General features: G+C 42.4%; 3 protein-coding genes across 10 annotated transcripts in view; 1 reads left to right on the top strand and 2 right to left on the bottom strand.

Moving 5' to 3' along the window:
- Position 1: 1 nt before the first annotated feature.
- zbtb39 (zinc finger and BTB domain containing 39) lies at positions 2-15390 on the bottom strand. Of its 3 annotated transcripts, XR_013282358.1 has the most exons (5): positions 15294-15390; positions 13281-14312; positions 11835-12173; positions 9307-10268; positions 2-1036 (listed from the first exon to the last, which is right to left on the bottom strand). XR_013282358.1 is itself a non-coding variant. In XM_077513243.1 (4 exons), the coding sequence occupies exons 2-4, from the start codon at positions 14289-14291 to the stop codon at positions 9369-9371; spliced, it is 2250 nt and encodes a 749-aa protein (XP_077369369.1). In that variant the 5' UTR covers positions 14292-14312; positions 15294-15390; the 3' UTR covers positions 6734-9368. The 3 variants fall into 3 exon arrangements, 2 of the variants coding, with proteins under 2 accessions (XP_077369369.1, XP_077369370.1); XM_077513243.1 differs by lacking the exon at positions 2-1036 and having other exon boundaries at positions 6734-10268; XM_077513244.1 differs by lacking the exons at positions 2-1036; positions 15294-15390 and adding an exon at positions 14854-15238 and having other exon boundaries at positions 6734-10268.
- On the top strand, positions 2696-6828 carry ackr5 (atypical chemokine receptor 5). Of its 2 annotated transcripts, none has more exons than XM_077513246.1 (2): positions 2696-2795; positions 4521-6828. In XM_077513246.1, the coding sequence occupies exon 2, from the start codon at positions 4556-4558 to the stop codon at positions 5639-5641; it is 1086 nt and encodes a 361-aa protein (XP_077369372.1). In that variant the 5' UTR covers positions 2696-2795; positions 4521-4555; the 3' UTR covers positions 5642-6828. The 2 variants fall into 2 exon arrangements, with proteins under 2 accessions (XP_077369372.1, XP_077369374.1); XM_077513248.1 differs by having other exon boundaries at positions 2702-2770.
- Positions 15391-15862: 472 nt separating the features above from the next.
- agap2 (ArfGAP with GTPase domain, ankyrin repeat and PH domain 2) overlaps positions 15863-18472 on the bottom strand; it is a 28078-nt gene continuing 25468 nt past the window's right edge. For all 5 annotated transcript variants that reach the window (XM_077513238.1, XM_077513239.1, XM_077513235.1 and 2 more), the window contains one exon: positions 15863-18412. In XM_077513238.1, the coding sequence (XP_077369364.1) occupies positions 18206-18412 (207 nt within the window). In that variant the 3' untranslated portion in view covers positions 15863-18205. The remainder of the gene's footprint in view (positions 18413-18472) is intronic.

Below are 18472 nucleotides of genomic sequence, written 5' to 3'. Positions count from 1 at the left end.
CTTGTTTTTTTAATATTCTCCGTACATTCCAAACACAAGGTGTGATACATCTTGCACAAGACTGATGTTTTTTGTCCATATTTTTTTCCTTTTCAACTAATTTATTATATTTGTTCTTGTCATAATATTTTTTATTGCGTGCTGCTGTAACCAGTGAGGCAGCAGTGTGCAAACCACAGTGGCTGACTCTACCCCCATCCCCCCAAAAAATGTCAATGGGGGTTGGGTGGTTATGCCCATGGATCACAACAGGATGCCCCTTCAACATGCTCCATCTCGGCGACTTTCATGCCCTAGTTTGAAACCCTAATTTAAAAACTTAACCCAACTTTTAAACCCTACTTTGAAACACAGGCGTTAAACGCTAAACCAAGTTTAAAACCCGTCTTTAAAACAGTAGCCTAAGCCTACTTAGAAACCCTAACCTGATTTTGAAAACACTTATAAGGTTAATAACCTGCACTTTTTTGTGCAAGCTGAGTTGTGCTAGAGATGTTTGGAATGTGGTTGAGGACAAGGATGAAGATGAGGAGGAGGATGTGGAGGTCAGGGACTGTTATTTGTCTCATTTGTGTCAGAAGACAATTTCTGCTGACTGGTTCCTTCCTGTCAAACCAGAGAAGAGAACATGCTGACCGTTGAAAGTCTCTCATCACCCTCACACACACGCACGAGGTTCCAGGCAGGATGAGCGACTGCTGTAGGGTCACCATGCAAGTCCCAAACTGCTGACGATTCCGAGAAGCAATAGCTACACCGCGTCCACAGAAGCATCCATAATCTGCGCAGGACCCGGCCAACATAAATCTTCCTGTGTTCTTTGCTTTATGACTTTTGACCGTCCACCAAAGTGCTACTGCGGTGGAAAAACACATCCACCCCTGCTCAATTGCTAGATGCATATGACATCGAACTATGATGAGAGCACAATAATCCATCCATCCATTTTCTTTTCCTCATCAGGTTCACCCTCTCCAGCCATTCCGGGGGGGATGCCGCGGTCTCAGGTGGGACAGACACCAGCTCACCCGTGACCCTGTCATGAAGACAAGCGTGAGAGAGAATGGACGGATGGACACAAACATACAAAATCTCCACCTTTCAGAGCTACACTCATAAAATGTAAGAGGTGATCACACTTTTTGCGAGATACCACAAACAGACAGAGACAGGCAAATAGATAATGTGATGCTAAGGAAGTGTTTGTGTGCAGGGATGTTAAAGAGGCCCCTTCCTCAACTTCCCTTCTCCCGAAACTCTTCTTGTCCCTTTCCTGCCGTTGTTTTGCGCTCAGCTACGGCACCTGCGCTTGTGTTTGTCCCTCAAATATACCAGAGACACGTCTTCATTTCTTCCCAATATAATCAGTGGAGTCAAAAGTACGTAAACAGAAGTACAGGCACGTGTCAAAAATATTAGGGTGAAAGTAGAATCTGCTTCGCAAGTAAAAAGTACACGTTTTTAAGTGTACTAAAGTAAAAATATTATACTGTCAATTATATCCAGTAGCCATTTTGATAACTTAATTGGCACAAACAAAATCAAAACAGTTTCCCTTGCTTGTTAACAGAATAATCGAGTCACTTAGCCATTTTTAGCAATAAAAAGTGAATGTTTTGTCTATGATTGATTTGATAACGTCATTATTCTTCTTCATGTACAAATTAATACCTTTCAAAACACATTGCAATTGACTGAAAATGACATCACAGGTGCTCAGTGCTGAGGAAACTAACTATCATCTGTTTTCTGGGTTTGGTCACGTGACATTAACAACCTGAGCCATTATTGGTTGGTACCTGAGCCCATGAAAAAGTTATCAAATTAATTACAGACAAAATATGAACTTCTTGCTACTGAAAATGGCTAAATGAGTAAAGTATCCCTGCATTTGTTTAGTTTATTTAATGTGCAGTATCATTAAGATGGCTGCACCAGAATTAGCACTATGCTAATTTCCATCTGTAGTCCCCAACTAACTTTAATTTACAAAGTAGGGATGTTTGATAACCACATTTTTTCCACTGATACTAGTACGAGTACTCAACTCTTGAGTTGGCACTGATGCCAAAACCACATAAACCATACATAAAATTCCCTCAAAAACCAATGGGAGATCATTTTAAAGAAAGACTTACTGTATGAAAGCATTTTTCTAAGTCAGTGTACACGAGCACCATTCTGACAGATAATCACAATTTAACTGCCAACAAGCGCCGCGTAATCAAAGCAAAACAACAGAACATAAAAAAGTGAAATTAACTCATAACTGAAAAAGTACGCCTTCTATTCGTTTTTCAGATTAGACTTTTGAATTTTTGAAGGTCAGAAGCAATTGCAACATATTTGCCACAAAAAATTTCAGACTATATCAGCCTGAGAAGAAAAAAAAAAAAGAACACATGGGTCTATTTTTAAACTAAACAGGTTCACGATTCACACTGACTAAAGTCCATTTGTAAGCAAAATGACAGAGATCATCATCATTTCAGAATACTGTGTGTAAATAAAGGCTCAATAAAGGTTGGGGAATGCTGTGAGACAGCCCAGCTCTACATGGAAATGTCCTGGTAATTGCTGATCATTATTATTCTGTCCTTTCAACCCTAAAGTTGAGTTGAGGGAATCCACCACTTTGCAACTTCGACAGGATGTCCTGTTAGATTTAAGCGTGTGTGCGAGAAATTGGGGAGAAGGCCGAGCAGTGCTGGCTGGCAGCTCAGACATTCGTCCACATCGGAGCTAATAAGCGTCACCTCAGCTTTGCAAGGTGAGGAGGCACCAGGACTGAGCAGGTATGTCATGAACAGGTTTCATCTTGTGTGTGACATGCAAGGAAGTTTGCAGGTTTGCTGCACTAAGAGGGGAAAACCCCCCAAAAAGCTTTAATTTCTAAATAATAGATTTATCCTTGACTTGAAGCAGTTTGGACATAAACATTATTGGAATTAAAACACACAAACTACATAGATGAATTATATACTTTAAAACAAACAGTTGAAGATTAAAAACAAAAGTAGTGTAGGCTACTTTGGTCTTTTTGATTGCTTATTCTTCTCTTGCCATGTTGTTGCTAATTTGTGCAATGTCATCTGCAAAGTCAAGATCTGCTAATTTGGTTTTCTTTTTCCAGGTGATTCCGAAGTTATTGTTGTCAATTGCAATCTTCATTACAAAATCTAAGGCCAGTGAAAACAGATAAGAAGGGTGGACAGAATTCAACCTTGTCTGACTTCTGTTTGGATGTTAAAAAAAAAAAAAAAGTCTGTTTCCATTTCTGCTTTTGATGGTACAACGGGAGTTGAGATCTTCTACAGTAATTCTCTATGCACACTGTCATAGGAATTCTTGAAATAGATCAAATTAACTGCCAATGGTTGTTGAAATTCTAGACTTTGCTCAATTCCATTTCTCAGTGTGACATTTGCTCAGTATAGAATCTGTCTGTCCTGAAGTCTGCTTGATCTTTTCTCAGTTTTGAGTCAAATACAAGCTTCATTCTGGCCATCAATCTAATGGGAAAAAACTTTTCCCTCTCCAATTTTCACAATCACTCAAAGGGGCTTTTCTTGTTTGGTACTTTCACTATCACTCCTTTTCTACATTCTTTGGGTACACATTCTACAATCCATGATTTATTTGTCCGTGTAGTCAGCTTTTACCACGATTTTGCCACCAGCCTTTACAGTTCAGCAGTAACTCCATCCAGACCTGGAGCTTTGTTATTTTTCAGCTTTGAGATTGCGGGCTTGACCTCTTCTTCTGTGATTGCCTTTGTGTTAATTGTAGGATCTTCTGTTTCTAGAAACATTATTATTGAAGTTAGCTGGGTCATGTTAGTTTAGAAATTTTCAAAAATGTTCAGTCCATCTTCTATTTTGTTCCTCTTCAGTTAGTATTTTTCCATTTTTGCCTTTGATTGGCCCACGATTATGACTATCTGTTTGAACCAGATATTTCTTTGAATGGTCTGGGAAGACTTTGAGATTCTAGCAAAGGAAATTCCAAGCTTCCCTGCTAAAGTTGCTGCCCCTTGCCACCAGGGCCCGTAAGGAAATGTATGGCGCTTTAATAACCATCCATCCATCCATTTTCTTGACCGCTTATTCCTCACAAGGGTCGCAGGGGGTGCTGGCGCCTATCTCAGCTGGCTCTTGGCAGTAGGCGGGGTACACCCTGGACTGGTTGCCAGCCAATCACAGGGTACACAGAGACGAACAACCATCCACACTCACAAGCACACCTAGGGACACTTCGGAGCGCCCAATCAAGCTGCCATGCATGTCTTTGAATGTGGGAGGAGACCGGAGTACCCGGAGAAGACCCACGCGGACAACATCCAAACTCCACCCAGGAAGGCCGGAGCCTGGACCGGAACCAGAGTCCTCAGAACTGGGAGGCGGACGTGCTAACCACTAGCCCACCGTGCCGCCTGCTTTAATAACCACTGACAGACATTTCTTCTCAGTGAAGATTCATAAAGGTCAAAATTTTCAGCTATGTCTTTCTTGTTTCCACAGCCCCCCACACACATAGCCTACGTCTGCCGCCGTCCATGATGAGCGGTGACGAGCACAACGCCTCGCAGCTCCCAGCCAACGACACGCCATGGTTCGTGCAGGAGTGCACCCTGGAGCTGGACGCCGAGTACCGCCGCATCTGCCTCTTCCTACTCTACCTGTTTGTGTTCGTGGTGGGCCTGCTGGAGAACATGCTGGTCCTGTGGGTCAACTGGCGGCGGCGCCACTCGGCCAACGGTGTCCTCTTCTGCGTGCTCAACGTCAGCCTGTCGGACATGATGATGATCTCCGTCCTGCCCTTTTTCATGATGGAGGTGACGGTGGACCGCGTGTGGCTGTGGGGCCGCTTCCTCTGCAAGCTCACCAGTCTGGTGTACGGCATCAACTTCTACAGCAGCACCCTCTTCCTGGCCGCCATGACCTTGGAGCGCTACCTGTCACTGTGCTGGCCGTCAGCACCCGCCTTGTTCTCGGCGGCGGGCCGGCGCCGCTGGGCTCTCTGCGGAGGCGTCTGGCTCTTCTCACTGTTCCTGGCGCTGCTGGAGAACGTCCACGTGGATCTTCTGGAGTGGGACGAGCCGGGCTGCTACATGATGCCCAAGGGTGACTACATGGCGTGGTTCGTGTCGCTGTCCTTCCTGAGCCTGATCTTCCAGTTCTTGGTGCCCGCCTCAGTCATCATCACCTGCAACGTGCTGATCGCTCGCGCTGTGCGAGCGGCACCCGACGTGCAGGGCCGTCGGGACGTGTGGCTGGTGCACGTCTACTCCCTGGTGTTCTTGGCGTGCTGGTTGCCCTACCACCTGGTCATGACGCTGATGATCATCGGCGACATGTCGCCCGAGCTGTTCAGCTGTAACGTGTTCGAGTTTGTCTATTTCTCCTTCAGCGTGGTACAGAGCCTGTCGCTCTTCCACTGCGTGGCCAATCCCGTCCTCTACAACTTCCTGAGTAAGAGCTTCCGCGACAACCTCATCAACGCTTTGGTCAGCCGCCTACCCCGGCAACCGGACGCGGGGACCACGCCCAACGGGGGAGGGGGCGGGGAAACAACCGGCGGCAAGGGCCCGCGTCGTAAATTGAGTGACGTCAGCACCAGTCACTCTGAACTTGGGTCGTGAGTGGAAAATGCTCGCAAGTGGATTCTCTTCTTTTCAGTGGCTGATCAAACAAAGTGATCGATCGACTCCCTCATGAAGGCCTGGTTGGTTATTTCGAAGGCCCACAAATGACAAACTGTGGCAATGATATAGACAGAACCTGCATATTACCATTTTGCCTCCAAGTTATCCCCATGTTGTATACTTTTTTGTGGTTAGCAAGGTTGGAATCGGGCTTTCCTTTAAGGAGTTGGCATTTTTAACGTGATAAATTTCACTACATAACATGATAGATTTCACAATATGAACAGGGGAAATGTTTCATTTTAACATATAATCTTCATATTTAAATTAAGTTTAAAGTTAATGTTTTAAAGTGATCAATTTCACACTTTAAAGTGATAAATTTCACATTTTCATATGATCCTTTCCAAGTTTACATTTCACATCAACAATGTTCGCATTAAAACTATACATTTCTACAAACTATGTTATCACGTTATAACGTGAAACATTACACGTTTAAAGCGATTGATGATCACATTTTAATGTTAAAGTTACACTTTATTTTCTAGTGTAGGAGCAATACACTTCATTAATATTTTTTCAGCATTATAGAGGGAAGAAAAATGTTTTTAACTTGATGATTTTACCGTGTAATGTATATTTCCTGTCACATGGCCAGCCTCCTCCCTCCTGTATTATATTTTCTTCTCTATGTCATAAATTTGCATCTTGTCAATGCTTAATGAATATGACAACAACAAAAAAGAAGTCCACATATTCTGTGGAAATCAGAGCTGCTTTCTTCACTATTTTGGTAAAACAAAAGGTATAAGTTTTCTTCTGGTGCTGTCTTTTTTTTTTCTTTTTTTTTGTCACGTGCAAACGCGTAATTTGCCCCAGTTTTCCGTTTAAAGGACAAGCAAGAGGAAGATCTGGTGTTAGTACAATAGCAGGAAGAGGACGACAGGAATTTTACGAGGGGCAGGGGTCGCAGAAATGTGCCAAGTCATCACCGGCCTGCTGGCGATGGGTGCACTTTTTTTGTGGGGTCACGTGATGCAGTATTAGCAGCCACTCATTCCATGCACGACGACACTACTTCCTTGGTGAGTTGGATCTATTTTTTTGTCAATAAAAAAAAAGGCATTTACAAAGAGGCAAATGTATAAATGTATACAAAGTCATAAACAACGATCACAGTATCATAAATATGAGGTAAGACTAATTACAAAGTGAACATGAAACGTTCCGACGAGTTGTCATTCTTCAGGTATTTCTCAGAATATTATGCACACCAAATAGAAATGAATCACATTAATGTCATTCGTGGTGAGTTGTGTAAGCAAATGGAGTGCAACATCGCTCGAAAGGGAAGATACAGTACATACAAGCAGAGGAAGGACATGGGCAGTCTCTCCAGAAGGTGCGCTCCATTTACTTACTCGGACGTCCAACTTGTTCTCAATGGGAAATACTGCATGTTAAGAGCACAAATTAGAATTTCGTGTGCACAATTTAGCTACTCCCTAACCACAAAATAATATATTAGGAGAGCAATTTGGTGTTTGGAAGCCACAAATGAGTAGCTGGTCACCATATAAGATGCTCACCAAATAACTCACTTGTGGTCACAAAGTCTGTGGCGCCACATTGGACAGCTGGATAAACAAATGGAGCACACCTTCTCTACAAATGGGAGAAAGAGCTACACAATGGTCAGGAATTGGGAGATAGAATTTGATTTTGGACTGGGGCTGAACGAAACTGACATTTGGAAAAGCAATTCTTATAACACAGATGCAGTGAGGGAGAATCTAAAAGTACTACAGGTAAGTTGCCATGCAAGACATGGTGCGCTCCATTTGCTCATTCACACGTTAAAATATTAACCCCACAATTTTGTATTTCATATGACAATTATGTGGGAAAAATTAGTATTTTGTCAAGTCAGTAAAAATGTTGAATCTGTGTGGAATGGCCACTTCAACGTTTGGATTGGAATAGTTGCTTAAATTGTCCATGAAAAATCCCTTTTTTTGCATTCCCTACTTCTTTCCCACTATGATTCTGAGTAAACTTAAACAATCATCATTTTTGGTGCTGTCATGTTTGAATGTGTTAAGTGTCAGGCCACAATAAATAGCTTGAGAAAAGATGTCAATAAACAAGCGGGAGTGTGATCATTGACTGATCACTGATCATCCATTCATTTATATAGCGGAACCGAAACAGTTCTTAAAGGGATACTTGACTCATTGAGTCATATTCAGAAGTAAAAAGTAAATATTTTATCCAGAATGAATTTGCTAACTTCGTTAGTTTTCACGGACAATTAACAATACCTTTAAAAAGTAATTTTTTCCACTTGCTGTCAACTGAAGATGACATCACCTGTGCTGATGAAGTAGGTAACGACCAATGGCTCACCTGTTTTCTATGGAGGACCAAAACTGCCAAAATTCGAAATAAATAATGACTAAATAAATGACTAAAAGTGAAAATAAATATAAATATAAAAAAATATAATTCGAAAATTATATCTAAAAAAATAAATACAAATGGAAATAAATCAATTTTTATTTTCTCTTTTAGTCATTTATTTATTCCTTTATTTCTTTATTTATTCATTTATTTATCTATTTATTTAGTAATTTATTTAGTTATTTAGTCATTTATTTATTTTGAATTTTGGCAGTTTGCAGTTTTGGGCCATACTGCCAAGTCGAAATGTTATTCAAATGAGGGGGCGGTCCTAAGCATGTCTTAGTCATAAATAAATGACAAAATAAATGACTAAAAGTGAAAATAAAAAGGTATTTATTAGTGTTGTTCCGATACTGTTTTTTGGCCCCCGATACCGATGCCCAGCTTTGCAGTATCGTCCGATACCGATACCATACCGATAATTAAGGTTTTTTTTTCCTCAACATGAAAAAGGTTCAGAGCATTCAAGGGTCAATAGGATATCTTAAATCGGCATGCAGTGAACATGTCACATATCAGTGAATGTTGTGCACCAGCAAGACACAAGATGCTGCATCCAAAATCCTATATTAGTGTTGGAATTAATGGTATCGGCATGTTGCTTGTGAGTACTCACCGATACCGATACCACTGTTTTAATGCAGTATCGGCACCTCTGCCGATACCAGTATCGGAACAACACTAGTATTTATTACCATTTATATTTTTATATTTATTTCTTTAGATATAATTTTTGAATTATCTTATATTATATTTTATATATATATTATATGTATATGTATGTATATGTATATGTATACGTATGTATATATATATATATATATATATATATATAAGTGTAAAAAATTGTTTTTTAAAGGTATTAATTGTATATGAAATATAATGAAGATAAATTCATTCTGGACAAAATATTTACTTTTTAATGCTGAAAATGAGTCAAGTATCACTTTAAAAGTCCTTTAAAAATTCATTTGTAGTGATTTGTTTGCCACATTTTGTTCGCACAATTTAGTATTTTGTGGCTGTTATTTAGGATTTTTTTGCACACGTAATATGCCAGGCCACAAAACAGTATGAAGTATACTTCATCCGTCACCACAGCTAAGTTAATCAGTTAATCAAGTGGTCACATTTTGTGCCCATTACGTCTACACAGCGGCCACAACTGAGTATTTTGTGTCGTGCTCACACGATACCTCATGAAATGCAATTTCCCGAGCGATGCCGCCCAGCCCCCAATCCGTTTGGGAGGAGTCTCTCAGGCGTCCCCGGATGGCAGCGCTTCCTTGGAGTGGTCGTTGTACATGAAGGTCTGCTCGATGTTGAAGTCGGGCGGCAGCCGGTCCTTGTGGAGCTCCACGTGCGCCGCCATCATCTTGAGCGTGGAGCAGTAGAGGCCGCAGACGGTGCAGCGGTACATGAGCGCACCGGCGTGCGTCTTGAGGTGGCAGATCATGGTGGAGCGGCCCCGGAAGAAGCGCAGGCACACCTTGCACTGGTACGGCTTCTCCCCCGTGTGGATGCGCAGGTGGTACGTGAACTCGCCCGAGTGCGCGAAGCGCTTCCCGCAGTACCGGCAGCGGTACCATTTCCCCCGGGCGCTCGCCGTGGCGTCCTGTCCCGTGCTCCCATTGGACAAACCGGGTCCCGGGAAATAGGAATCGGGAAAGGCGAGGCTTGCCGCTGAACTGGTGCCGCCTCCCAGCTCCCGAGGAGAGGAGGAAGATGAGGGCGGACCCTCCAGAAGCTGCTCGGCCTTACGCTTGCCTAACCGACCGGGAGCCCCTCCCACTCCAGCTTCCCCCAAGGACTCGGGTGTGTGCTGACTGAGGTGGCACAGGAACGCGGATGTGTTGGCCAACGTCTGCGGGCACAGGAAGCAATTGAGCTCGTCCGTTCCCGAAAGGTTTTCCCCGCCGACCGTCACCACTCGGATGTCCTCGCGCTCCCCGGCGTCCTCGGCGTGCGCGGCCAGGTGCGCGTCCAGCAGGGGGCGCTCCACGAAGCAGCGGGCGCAAAGCGGGCAGGCGAAGACGGGCAGAGAGAGGTGGGCCAGGACGTGCCACAGCAGGGAGCACAGCGAGCGCTGGGGGAGCTGGCAAACGCCGCAGCTCAGGCTTTGGGCACACACGTGGCTCAGCGCGTGCTCTCGCACAGTCTGGAAGCAGAAACACAAAACAGAAGTCACATTGGTAGTGCGTATAGCAATTTTGTAAAATATTTATAAGCATTTGAAATTGGGTTGCAAGCTTAAAAAAACAACATAATAATAATCACGATTATTTTGGCAATAATTGAAATAATTCAATTAATTGCACAGCCCTACCTTAAAAAAAAAACAAAACAAAAAAAAACAATCAGACCACTTTTTTTCTTTAAGTACTGGTTAAAATGTTTATTAGTGATTAATGTGTGGTGTTCAAATGTTTGAAAAAATTGACAAAATGTAACTTCATTATTTCATTATTATACTAATATATATTTCGCCATTTGATTTATCAACTGTTTGACCTATTTTCTAGCTCATACTGATTGTTTTCTAATTCACTCGCATTGACGCGCTGACCACCACCGCTAGGGGCGGACTAACGTGATGTCACACTGGAAGAATCTATTGATAAAAACTGCTAGATTTGGCTGTTAAAGGGACAGTTCAGATTTTTTGACATGAATCGTTATTTCATCCTCACCTCCAGTGGTGTGCGATCATCACTGACTTACCCCTGACAGCGTTCTGTGACACGAGTTCTGGTCAGGTTTTGCTCGAGAGAAAATAGTCCAGCAAGTTGGCTGGCGTCAAGTAAATAAAGCGTTTTTCTTCTGAAAACAATTTGTGTTCAAAAGAGTGATACATTTTCACAAACTCCTTTCTGAAAAAAGTTAGACGCCATAACTGCCGGGCACTATTTTTTGTTTGTTCGTATCACTGCGCGTCGCCCTGTAGACAGCTGATCCGCGCGCCTTCCGCCTTCGAAAAGACAAACAACTTGTAGATTAGTGCGCGTCTATCAGCTGCATGCGGGGCGCCGCGTAGTGATACGAACGAACAGAATAATAGTGCCCGGCGGTTATGGCGTCTGACTTTCTTTCCGAAGGGAGTTTTGTGTGGAAATGTATCACTCTTTTGAACACAAATTGTTTTTAGACTAAAAACACTTTATTTAGGTGGGCCCAGTCAACTTGCCGGACTATTTACCTCTCGTCCAACACCGGACCAGAACTCGTGTCACAGAACACTGTCAGGGGTAAGTCAGTGATGATCGCACACACTGGAGGTGAGGATGAAATAGAGATTCATGTAAAAAAAATCCGGAAACTATCTCTTTAACTGATATTCCACTAAAGCAGTATTAACCAGAACACCATATTTAGACTAGTGGGGCTGCATAGAACATATTATTGACTTCCCCTTTAAACATAAATAAAATGAGTAATTATCCATCCAAACAATAGCAAACTTTTAATAGCAGTAATTAATAATAATTAATAGTTTTAATAGCAAACTTACGACAAAGAATTATTTTTAGCCTTACTTAACCAAAAAATAATTTTTTTAACGACCTCTACTTTGCGGAAATTCATCTGTATAACACTGTATAACTATAATGAAAATGTCTTATTTTTATCTTCGGTAATTAATACTTCCCATCGTTTCTCATCAACAAATAGAGCAATGGCAGTTAACGTAGGCCAGTTTAAACATTTTAAAAGGGAAGGCAATTACCTGGAAGTCCTTGCTGAGGCCTTTAGCGCAGACGGCGCAACGGAGCTGGCTGCCTTGGCCGAGCGGCAGCGAGGCGCGGGCGGACCCGCCGCGCCGCTGGTGGCGCAGCAGCTTCTTTTGGCTGCAGAAGTCCAGGCGGCACATGTCGCAGGAGAAAAGCCGCACGCCCACGTGGGCGAGGGCGTGGGAGACCCCGGCGGCGCGGTCCGGGAAGGAGGCGCCGCAGAGCCCGCACTGGCCCGTCTGGCTCACGTGGCTCTCGGCGTGTCTTCGCAGGGCGGACGCCTCTGTGGGCAGAGGAGCTGCGCAGGCTTGACACGTCACAACGTCTGCCGGAACCTGCAACGGGATGGGGACACAAAAATGTCACAAGTTCAAGTAACAATCACAATATTTATTGGATTATTTCATTCTATTCCAAAACTTTACGCATATTTCTTAATAGCAAAATATATTCACGTGAGGTGCAGGCATTATTTACGTCCACTAGGGATCACCGGCCTCACGTTCTACACTGTAGTATCTGTGACGTTGAACGCGTGGGCGCCTTTAAAAGGCAGGCCTGACCCAATGAGTATGGATAGGGCTGTGTAATTAATCGAAATTCAATTACAATTTCAATTATTACACTCCACAATTACAAAATCATCATAATTGTAAAAAAAATAAAAATAAAAAAAAATAAAATTAATACTACCGTTTGAGTTGTTTAAATTTATACATTTGCACTATTTTGAAATTTTAAAATAACTAATTTAATACATTTTGCTTAATCCAAAAGGAACCTGCATAATTATAACGTTCCAAGAATTTTGTCTTAATATTTATTTATTTATTTTCTAAACATTTAAACACTTTCTTTCATTGTACCCAAAAAAAAAAAAGGAATCTTTGGTAGAGTTTTTACCAACATAAATAAATAAATATATATTATTATAAATTCTGTTTAGTCCAAAAGGAACTTACATAATTAATAGTTTCTATTTTTTTTAATTGGTCTCAATATTTTTAAATGAGTAATCACTTTCTTTTTTTGTACCAAAAATAAAAAATAAACATCCTACTGCACAGTGCACAAACTGTACTCCAACTTCAATTTTTTTCAACATAAATAAATAAATTAATATATATTCTTATAAATTCTGTTTAGTCCAAAAGGAACTTGCATAATTATAGTATTTCTATTATTTTTAATTGGTCTTAAAATTTTTAAATGCTTAAACAATTTGTTTTGTACCAAAAAATAAATAATTGTTTGAATAATCGTGACTTCAATTATTCCCAAAATAATCGTGATTATTTTTTTTTATCCATAATTGATGTTCAAAATACTTTTTTTTTTTTTTTTAATTTCTTTACAGTTAATGGAAAATCAAGTTCCAATGTTCCCTTTGATAAAATGTTTATGTAAAGACTCCACTTATAAATGACCAATCCAAATATTACCTGCTGGCTTGATTTGCTTCCGTGGCCGTTTTCCACGCAAACAAGGTCACCTTCGTCATCGTCGTCGTCGTCGTCGTCTCCCTCCTCCACAAAGTTGTCATCGTCGCTCACTTCGATGATCTCGCCCGCCAGCCGCTCCCACTGGCCGATCTCGCCGTTGGACGGCGCAGCCCGACGTTCCTCGTCTCCCCGCCAAACCGGCAACTCGTCGGCGCCGCTCGCGAGCCCCACCGAGGGCGAGGTGGTCCCCGCGCCCAGCTGAGGGAGGGAATCGTGGAATGGGCGGCGAGCAGGTGGCTCCGGGTCGCTCGTCGACCCACCTTTAAACGCCTCCTCCGCTGTCTGCTCTTTTTTGGTTAGGCTCTCAGGACCCACGGGTGGTCCTCTTTCGGCAACCACTTGTCCATAGCCTATAAGGGACTGGATGTCTTCTATCTTCAAGTCCGTGGACACGGTCTCAGCGGGAGACTGGCGGTCGGCCGTGGCGGCGCCAGCTTGGACGTGAGGCGACGGGGCAGCGGCAGGAGTCGGAGCGGCTGACGACGACAGAGACGAGCAGGACGCGGCGGAGGAACAGACGGAGGAGCCAGCTGGGAGGTCTCCGGGGCTGCTGGCCTTGGCGTCTGCCGACACGGATCCGCGTAGGTCGGGGAAGGTGGCGTGGCACGCCTTGGCCAGCTCGCACACGCCCAGCCTCTCGGCCAGCTCGTAAAGAACGCCAACGTCGATGAGATCCGTCAAAATCTCGCCGGTGTACATGAAGCTCAGCACCTTCTCGAAGTTGGCCGGGGAGATAAATTCCAGAGAGACGGCGTCGGCGGGCGCGGAAGGCGTCCGGCCGAACAGATTGTGGAAGTACGTGCCGGCGCAGGCCAGCACGGCGCGGTGCGCCGCAAACGTGCGCTTGCCCACTTGCAGGAACACGTCACAGTAGCGGCCCGACTGGCGGCATTGGTTGAGCTCGGCGAGGAGGCTGCCGGCGTGGCCGGGACCCTGGAGCCGGATCCTCATCACTGCTGCTCTACAGACCACCTGAAGGAAAGAAGATTATTTACACAAAATGTAGCTATTATACAGTCGACTCTTGATTCACAGCTAACACTTCAAATCCATCATATATAAAAGGAGCATATCAAAAATTTGTTTTGTGCATAACTTCCCGCATACTTCGGCACAGGGGTTTTAAACTGGATTCCGCGATCTGTATGCTTGGGGGTCAGCAAACTCATTTGCAATAAATTGTGTTGCATCATTGAAAAAGTTCTGACCTACTACATATCGGGACTTATAATTTTCGTGCAGGACTACAAAAATGGTAACATTGTTGACAGGCTGAAATTGGCTGAAATCTCTAAATGAATAATCAGAATAGTTGTTGGTTAATGTTAAGAAATTTAACTGTTGCACCTCTAGAGTCAAAATCGCTTCCCTGTCTGACACATTTCTTTTTTATAAAAACCCTTTTTGGTCAGAAACTAGTCATTTTGGTGAAACCAACCCTTGTTCTGATGCTGATTACTAAAAACAAGAAAAGCAAGAAACAAACTTTTCCTGGTAAAAGGAAAGCGTCTACCTTTGGTAATATTTGGTGCCCATATTGTCACAGTCTTGAAGGATGAGTCAAAATGCTTTTAAAAGGTCGAATCCTACTGAATAATTGTAAGAAATGCATCCTGACTTTTGGGTAAAGGTGCTGAAAGTAAACAATTGCATTTCAATGCATCTCAATGGGTAAAAATGGATTCGCTGACTGACGTCGGTCAGTGCGCAAGTGCTGCCTGCTGCTTCTCGTCGTAGTACTCTGCTTTACAACGTCAACTCATTTACGTGCTAAATTAAGTAGTTCACGCCGGATCACACCACAGACAAGACAGCAACATGAATTCATGCGTGCAAGTTGAAAACACCGAGAGGTTACGCGCTACTACGTCACTCGCAACAGGCGTGACTTCCACGGAGAGTAAATGTTTGTTAACCACGCAAACGGCAGCTTGTGTGCTTGCAAAATCTTACCCAATTGAGCAGCCATAGCGTTGACGCTTGCTCGCTCCTGGATTGTGTTTACAAGACGCGAAAAAGCGCTGTGACGTCATCACCCTTTTACGATTGCTCTTTCAACCAGGGGTCGCATGTTAATGACGTCAGGAGATGAACCTCCACTGTGAACCGCTCAGTGGATGGGCGCCCTCTTCAGGCACAACTGAAAATGCCACACACCAAAAAACAAACAAACAAATTCCTCGCCCGGAACTTCCATGTCAGATGTTGCTTGGTCATGGGGCTGACAATTGGCCAGTATTTGTACTTTTATTACCATTTATTACCAATCATTACAGCCATAATAACCTAGGTTATTATAGTTACATGTTGATTGGAAAATCAGTCGGTCGATCTATCTGGGAGTAGAAGCAGCGGTGTCTTGCTCCCATTTGTAGCGGGCCCCAATCCCTATTGTATGTTTTGTTTTGTTTTGTTTTTCTCAGATGGCCATTTTGTGTCATAATGAGTCAATGTATTTATATTCAGTATAGCCATTGCACCAAATGAATCAAAATGTAACAGAAGTTACCAACACATTTTTGGGAGAAAAAAAAAAAGTTTATTTAACACTGAATACTGGGATTCACACGACCCACAAAGTGTCCGAAATAACAAAGCTTCATTCGTCACAGTAAACTGGTGGATTAGATCTACACAACAGGAACAGGATATTAATCATGGAATGGCTTCTCCTCATCTTCAGTCATTTTTGGATGTCCAAAATTGACATTTCATGACATAACATGGATGTTGTCATGAAATTCTAAAAAGACAATGAAAACAAAACAAGTGAGCAGATGCTTTTCAAAACAGCATTTAAGAAACCCTTTACAAAACGGACTGATTGGTTTCCATTGTGTCTTTGTTACAGTGAATGTAATACAGATTCATTTACAGTATATTCAAACACCTTGACCTCACCTTAGACACCTTGGAGCAGTAACAGAAACATACATTGACACATTTCATGTTCCAAAATATTCCATCTTGTCCCAGCTGACACCTGGCGCTTCTTAAGGCCAAGGCCACCGTCAATGTGTGGCAACAGGCACACGACAGGCAGACGTCTCGAAGCTTGGCATTTTATTTGTCAAAACAAAGGAAGTAAGCGGACATGAACAGATCCTCTCCTCAGCACGAGCATACACCGCCAGCCGTATTATTGCACTTGTTCAAGAGGAAGTCACACACAAGTAGGTCGTCGGCTACAAAAAGTCAGGAACGAGGTCGACCGCAACCATTTCCGCGATATGGTAGCGTTGATCGACGCATGGAATGAATATTGCTTCAAGTGGTTTGATATGTTGCTCAGTCTTCCGAGACGTACTTCATTTTGACTTCAATCAGTGGTGGGAGCAGGTCACAAACGTGCAAGTCAAAAGTAAGTCACAAGTTTTAGTTTTCTCATTGTTTCATCCCGCTGTTACATATGTCCTCTTTCTTATCATGTAGATGTCAATCACAGTTGTCATAGCGATTCATACAGTAACTAAATTAAAAGGGAATTAAACTCTTAACATTATTTCCTATTTACTTTCATTTTCACATTTAAGTTCTCACTCATCCACATTTAATCACGAGCGTGTTTTCGTCATACCGGAACTAGAACTATTTTTTGCCTCGCTGTGTAAGAATCATGGGAAATGTAGTCCTACTAGCTTTATACAGCCGTCACCGGTCAGACCCGACGCAAACCCAGTTTTTTTGGCGGTATATTTGCAATATGCGGGACGTTTGAGTTGCTAAGCTTGCATGTTTCCATTCTATTTTTCCATATTTTACCCACAACATAATCTTTGAATCCAAATGTAAGAATCTTGGGTGCTTGCTTATTTAGGGTTGGGCGATATGGCAAAAATAAAAAAATAAAAACTAGATTTGATTTTTAAGTCATTTAAGATGAATACGATTTTAATTGATCTTAATCTAATAAACCCAACAAACATTTATTTAAAGATTTAATTTATTCAAAAATAATTCCTGTGCAAAATGTTCAGACAACAATAAGGTATACTGATTTTAAATCAGTTTAAGCATAAACTTAACATTCATTGTTTGTGCTTAAATGCCGCAATTAAGTAGAAAATATTAATCACGATTAATTTGGTAATAATTACAATCATGTTTAGGACGATCATTTGTGTTTTTGGTGCAAAACAAGAAAATGTTTAAACGTAAAAAATATTAAGACAAATACATTTCTTTGACACATAACACTATAATTATGCAAGTTTGTTTTGGACCAAATCATATTTATTAAATTATTATTTTATTTTTTTTTGCAAATATGTACATCTAAATCAGTCAAAATTTCTATTAATAATCTTTTATTTTTGTTTACTGTTATGCCAATTTTGTAATCGTGGAGAGTAATAATTGAAATTGTAATTGAATTTCAATTAATTGCACAGCCTTAGTTGGTTGCTATTTTAAGCATGTCTTGTAAACGACGCATCCAGCATTCTGCCACTTGTGCAAAATTACAACTCACAAAAACATTTGGATCCATAAGACAAAATTTGATTTCACGATTTAGCAAATTTTCAACGATTCGATTTTTAAAATGACGATGTATTGAATTCATTCGATTTGTTGCCCAGCCCTACTTTTCTGTCAAAATGGCAAACTCTTGAAAATGTGCATTTACGTAAACACTTAAAACCGTCAAGGCATGGAGTTCAAGTTGAGTCTTTCATAAGTTTTAGCCAAGATCAAGTCCTAAAACTGGTGACTTCAATCTGACGACTCAAGTCATGTGACTTGCACCCCCACCTCCGCTGAATACTCCATCACGGTTTTCTCTTACGACCTCCTCAGTGTGTTGACAATTTGACAACGGTTGCCAAACTCCAGCGATCACGGGGACGTCAGCGCCGACGGCCAGCCTACGGGACGAGTTTCCTGGAGCTGCTGCGGCCCAGGCTGGCCGTGCTGGAGCGGCGGGAGAGGACGGGCGTGGCCACGGCGGGGGACGTCTCATTGGAGCAGCCGTGTTGGAGCAAAATATCAACGCAGCCTTTGCTCCCGCCTTTCCTGGCCATCATCATGGCCGTCCGGCCTTGGTGGTCCCTCGCTTTCACGTCGATTCCGTACTGCGGGCGGACAAAATGACGTAAGCATGAAGTCTGCCCAGCGAAAGAAGAAGAAGAAGA

Source organism: Festucalex cinctus, chromosome 2 (genome assembly GCF_051991245.1).
Source record: "Festucalex cinctus isolate MCC-2025b chromosome 2, RoL_Fcin_1.0, whole genome shotgun sequence".
Lineage (NCBI taxonomy): Eukaryota > Metazoa > Chordata > Actinopteri > Syngnathiformes > Syngnathidae > Festucalex > Festucalex cinctus.
The sequence above is the reverse complement of the archived record's forward strand: the minus strand, read 5'-3'. Positions and strand labels throughout refer to the sequence as shown.

Excerpts from the sequence above, each read along its gene's own strand:
- ackr5 (XM_077513246.1), top strand. The coding sequence starts at position 4,556 with ATGATGAGCGGTGACGAGCACAACGCCTCGCAGCTCCCAGCCAACGAC.
- zbtb39 (XM_077513243.1), bottom strand. The coding sequence starts at position 14,291 with ATGAGGATCCGGCTCCAGGGTCCCGGCCACGCCGGCAGCCTCCTCGCC. Across the intron at positions 12,174-13,280 it reads GAAGCAAATCAAGCCAGCAG|GTTCCGGCAGACGTTGTGAC; the intron begins GTAATATTTGGA and ends ATCCCGTTGCAG. Across the intron at positions 10,269-11,834 it reads GCCTCAGCAAGGACTTCCAG|ACTGTGCGAGAGCACGCGCT; the intron begins GTAATTGCCTTC and ends TTCTGCTTCCAG.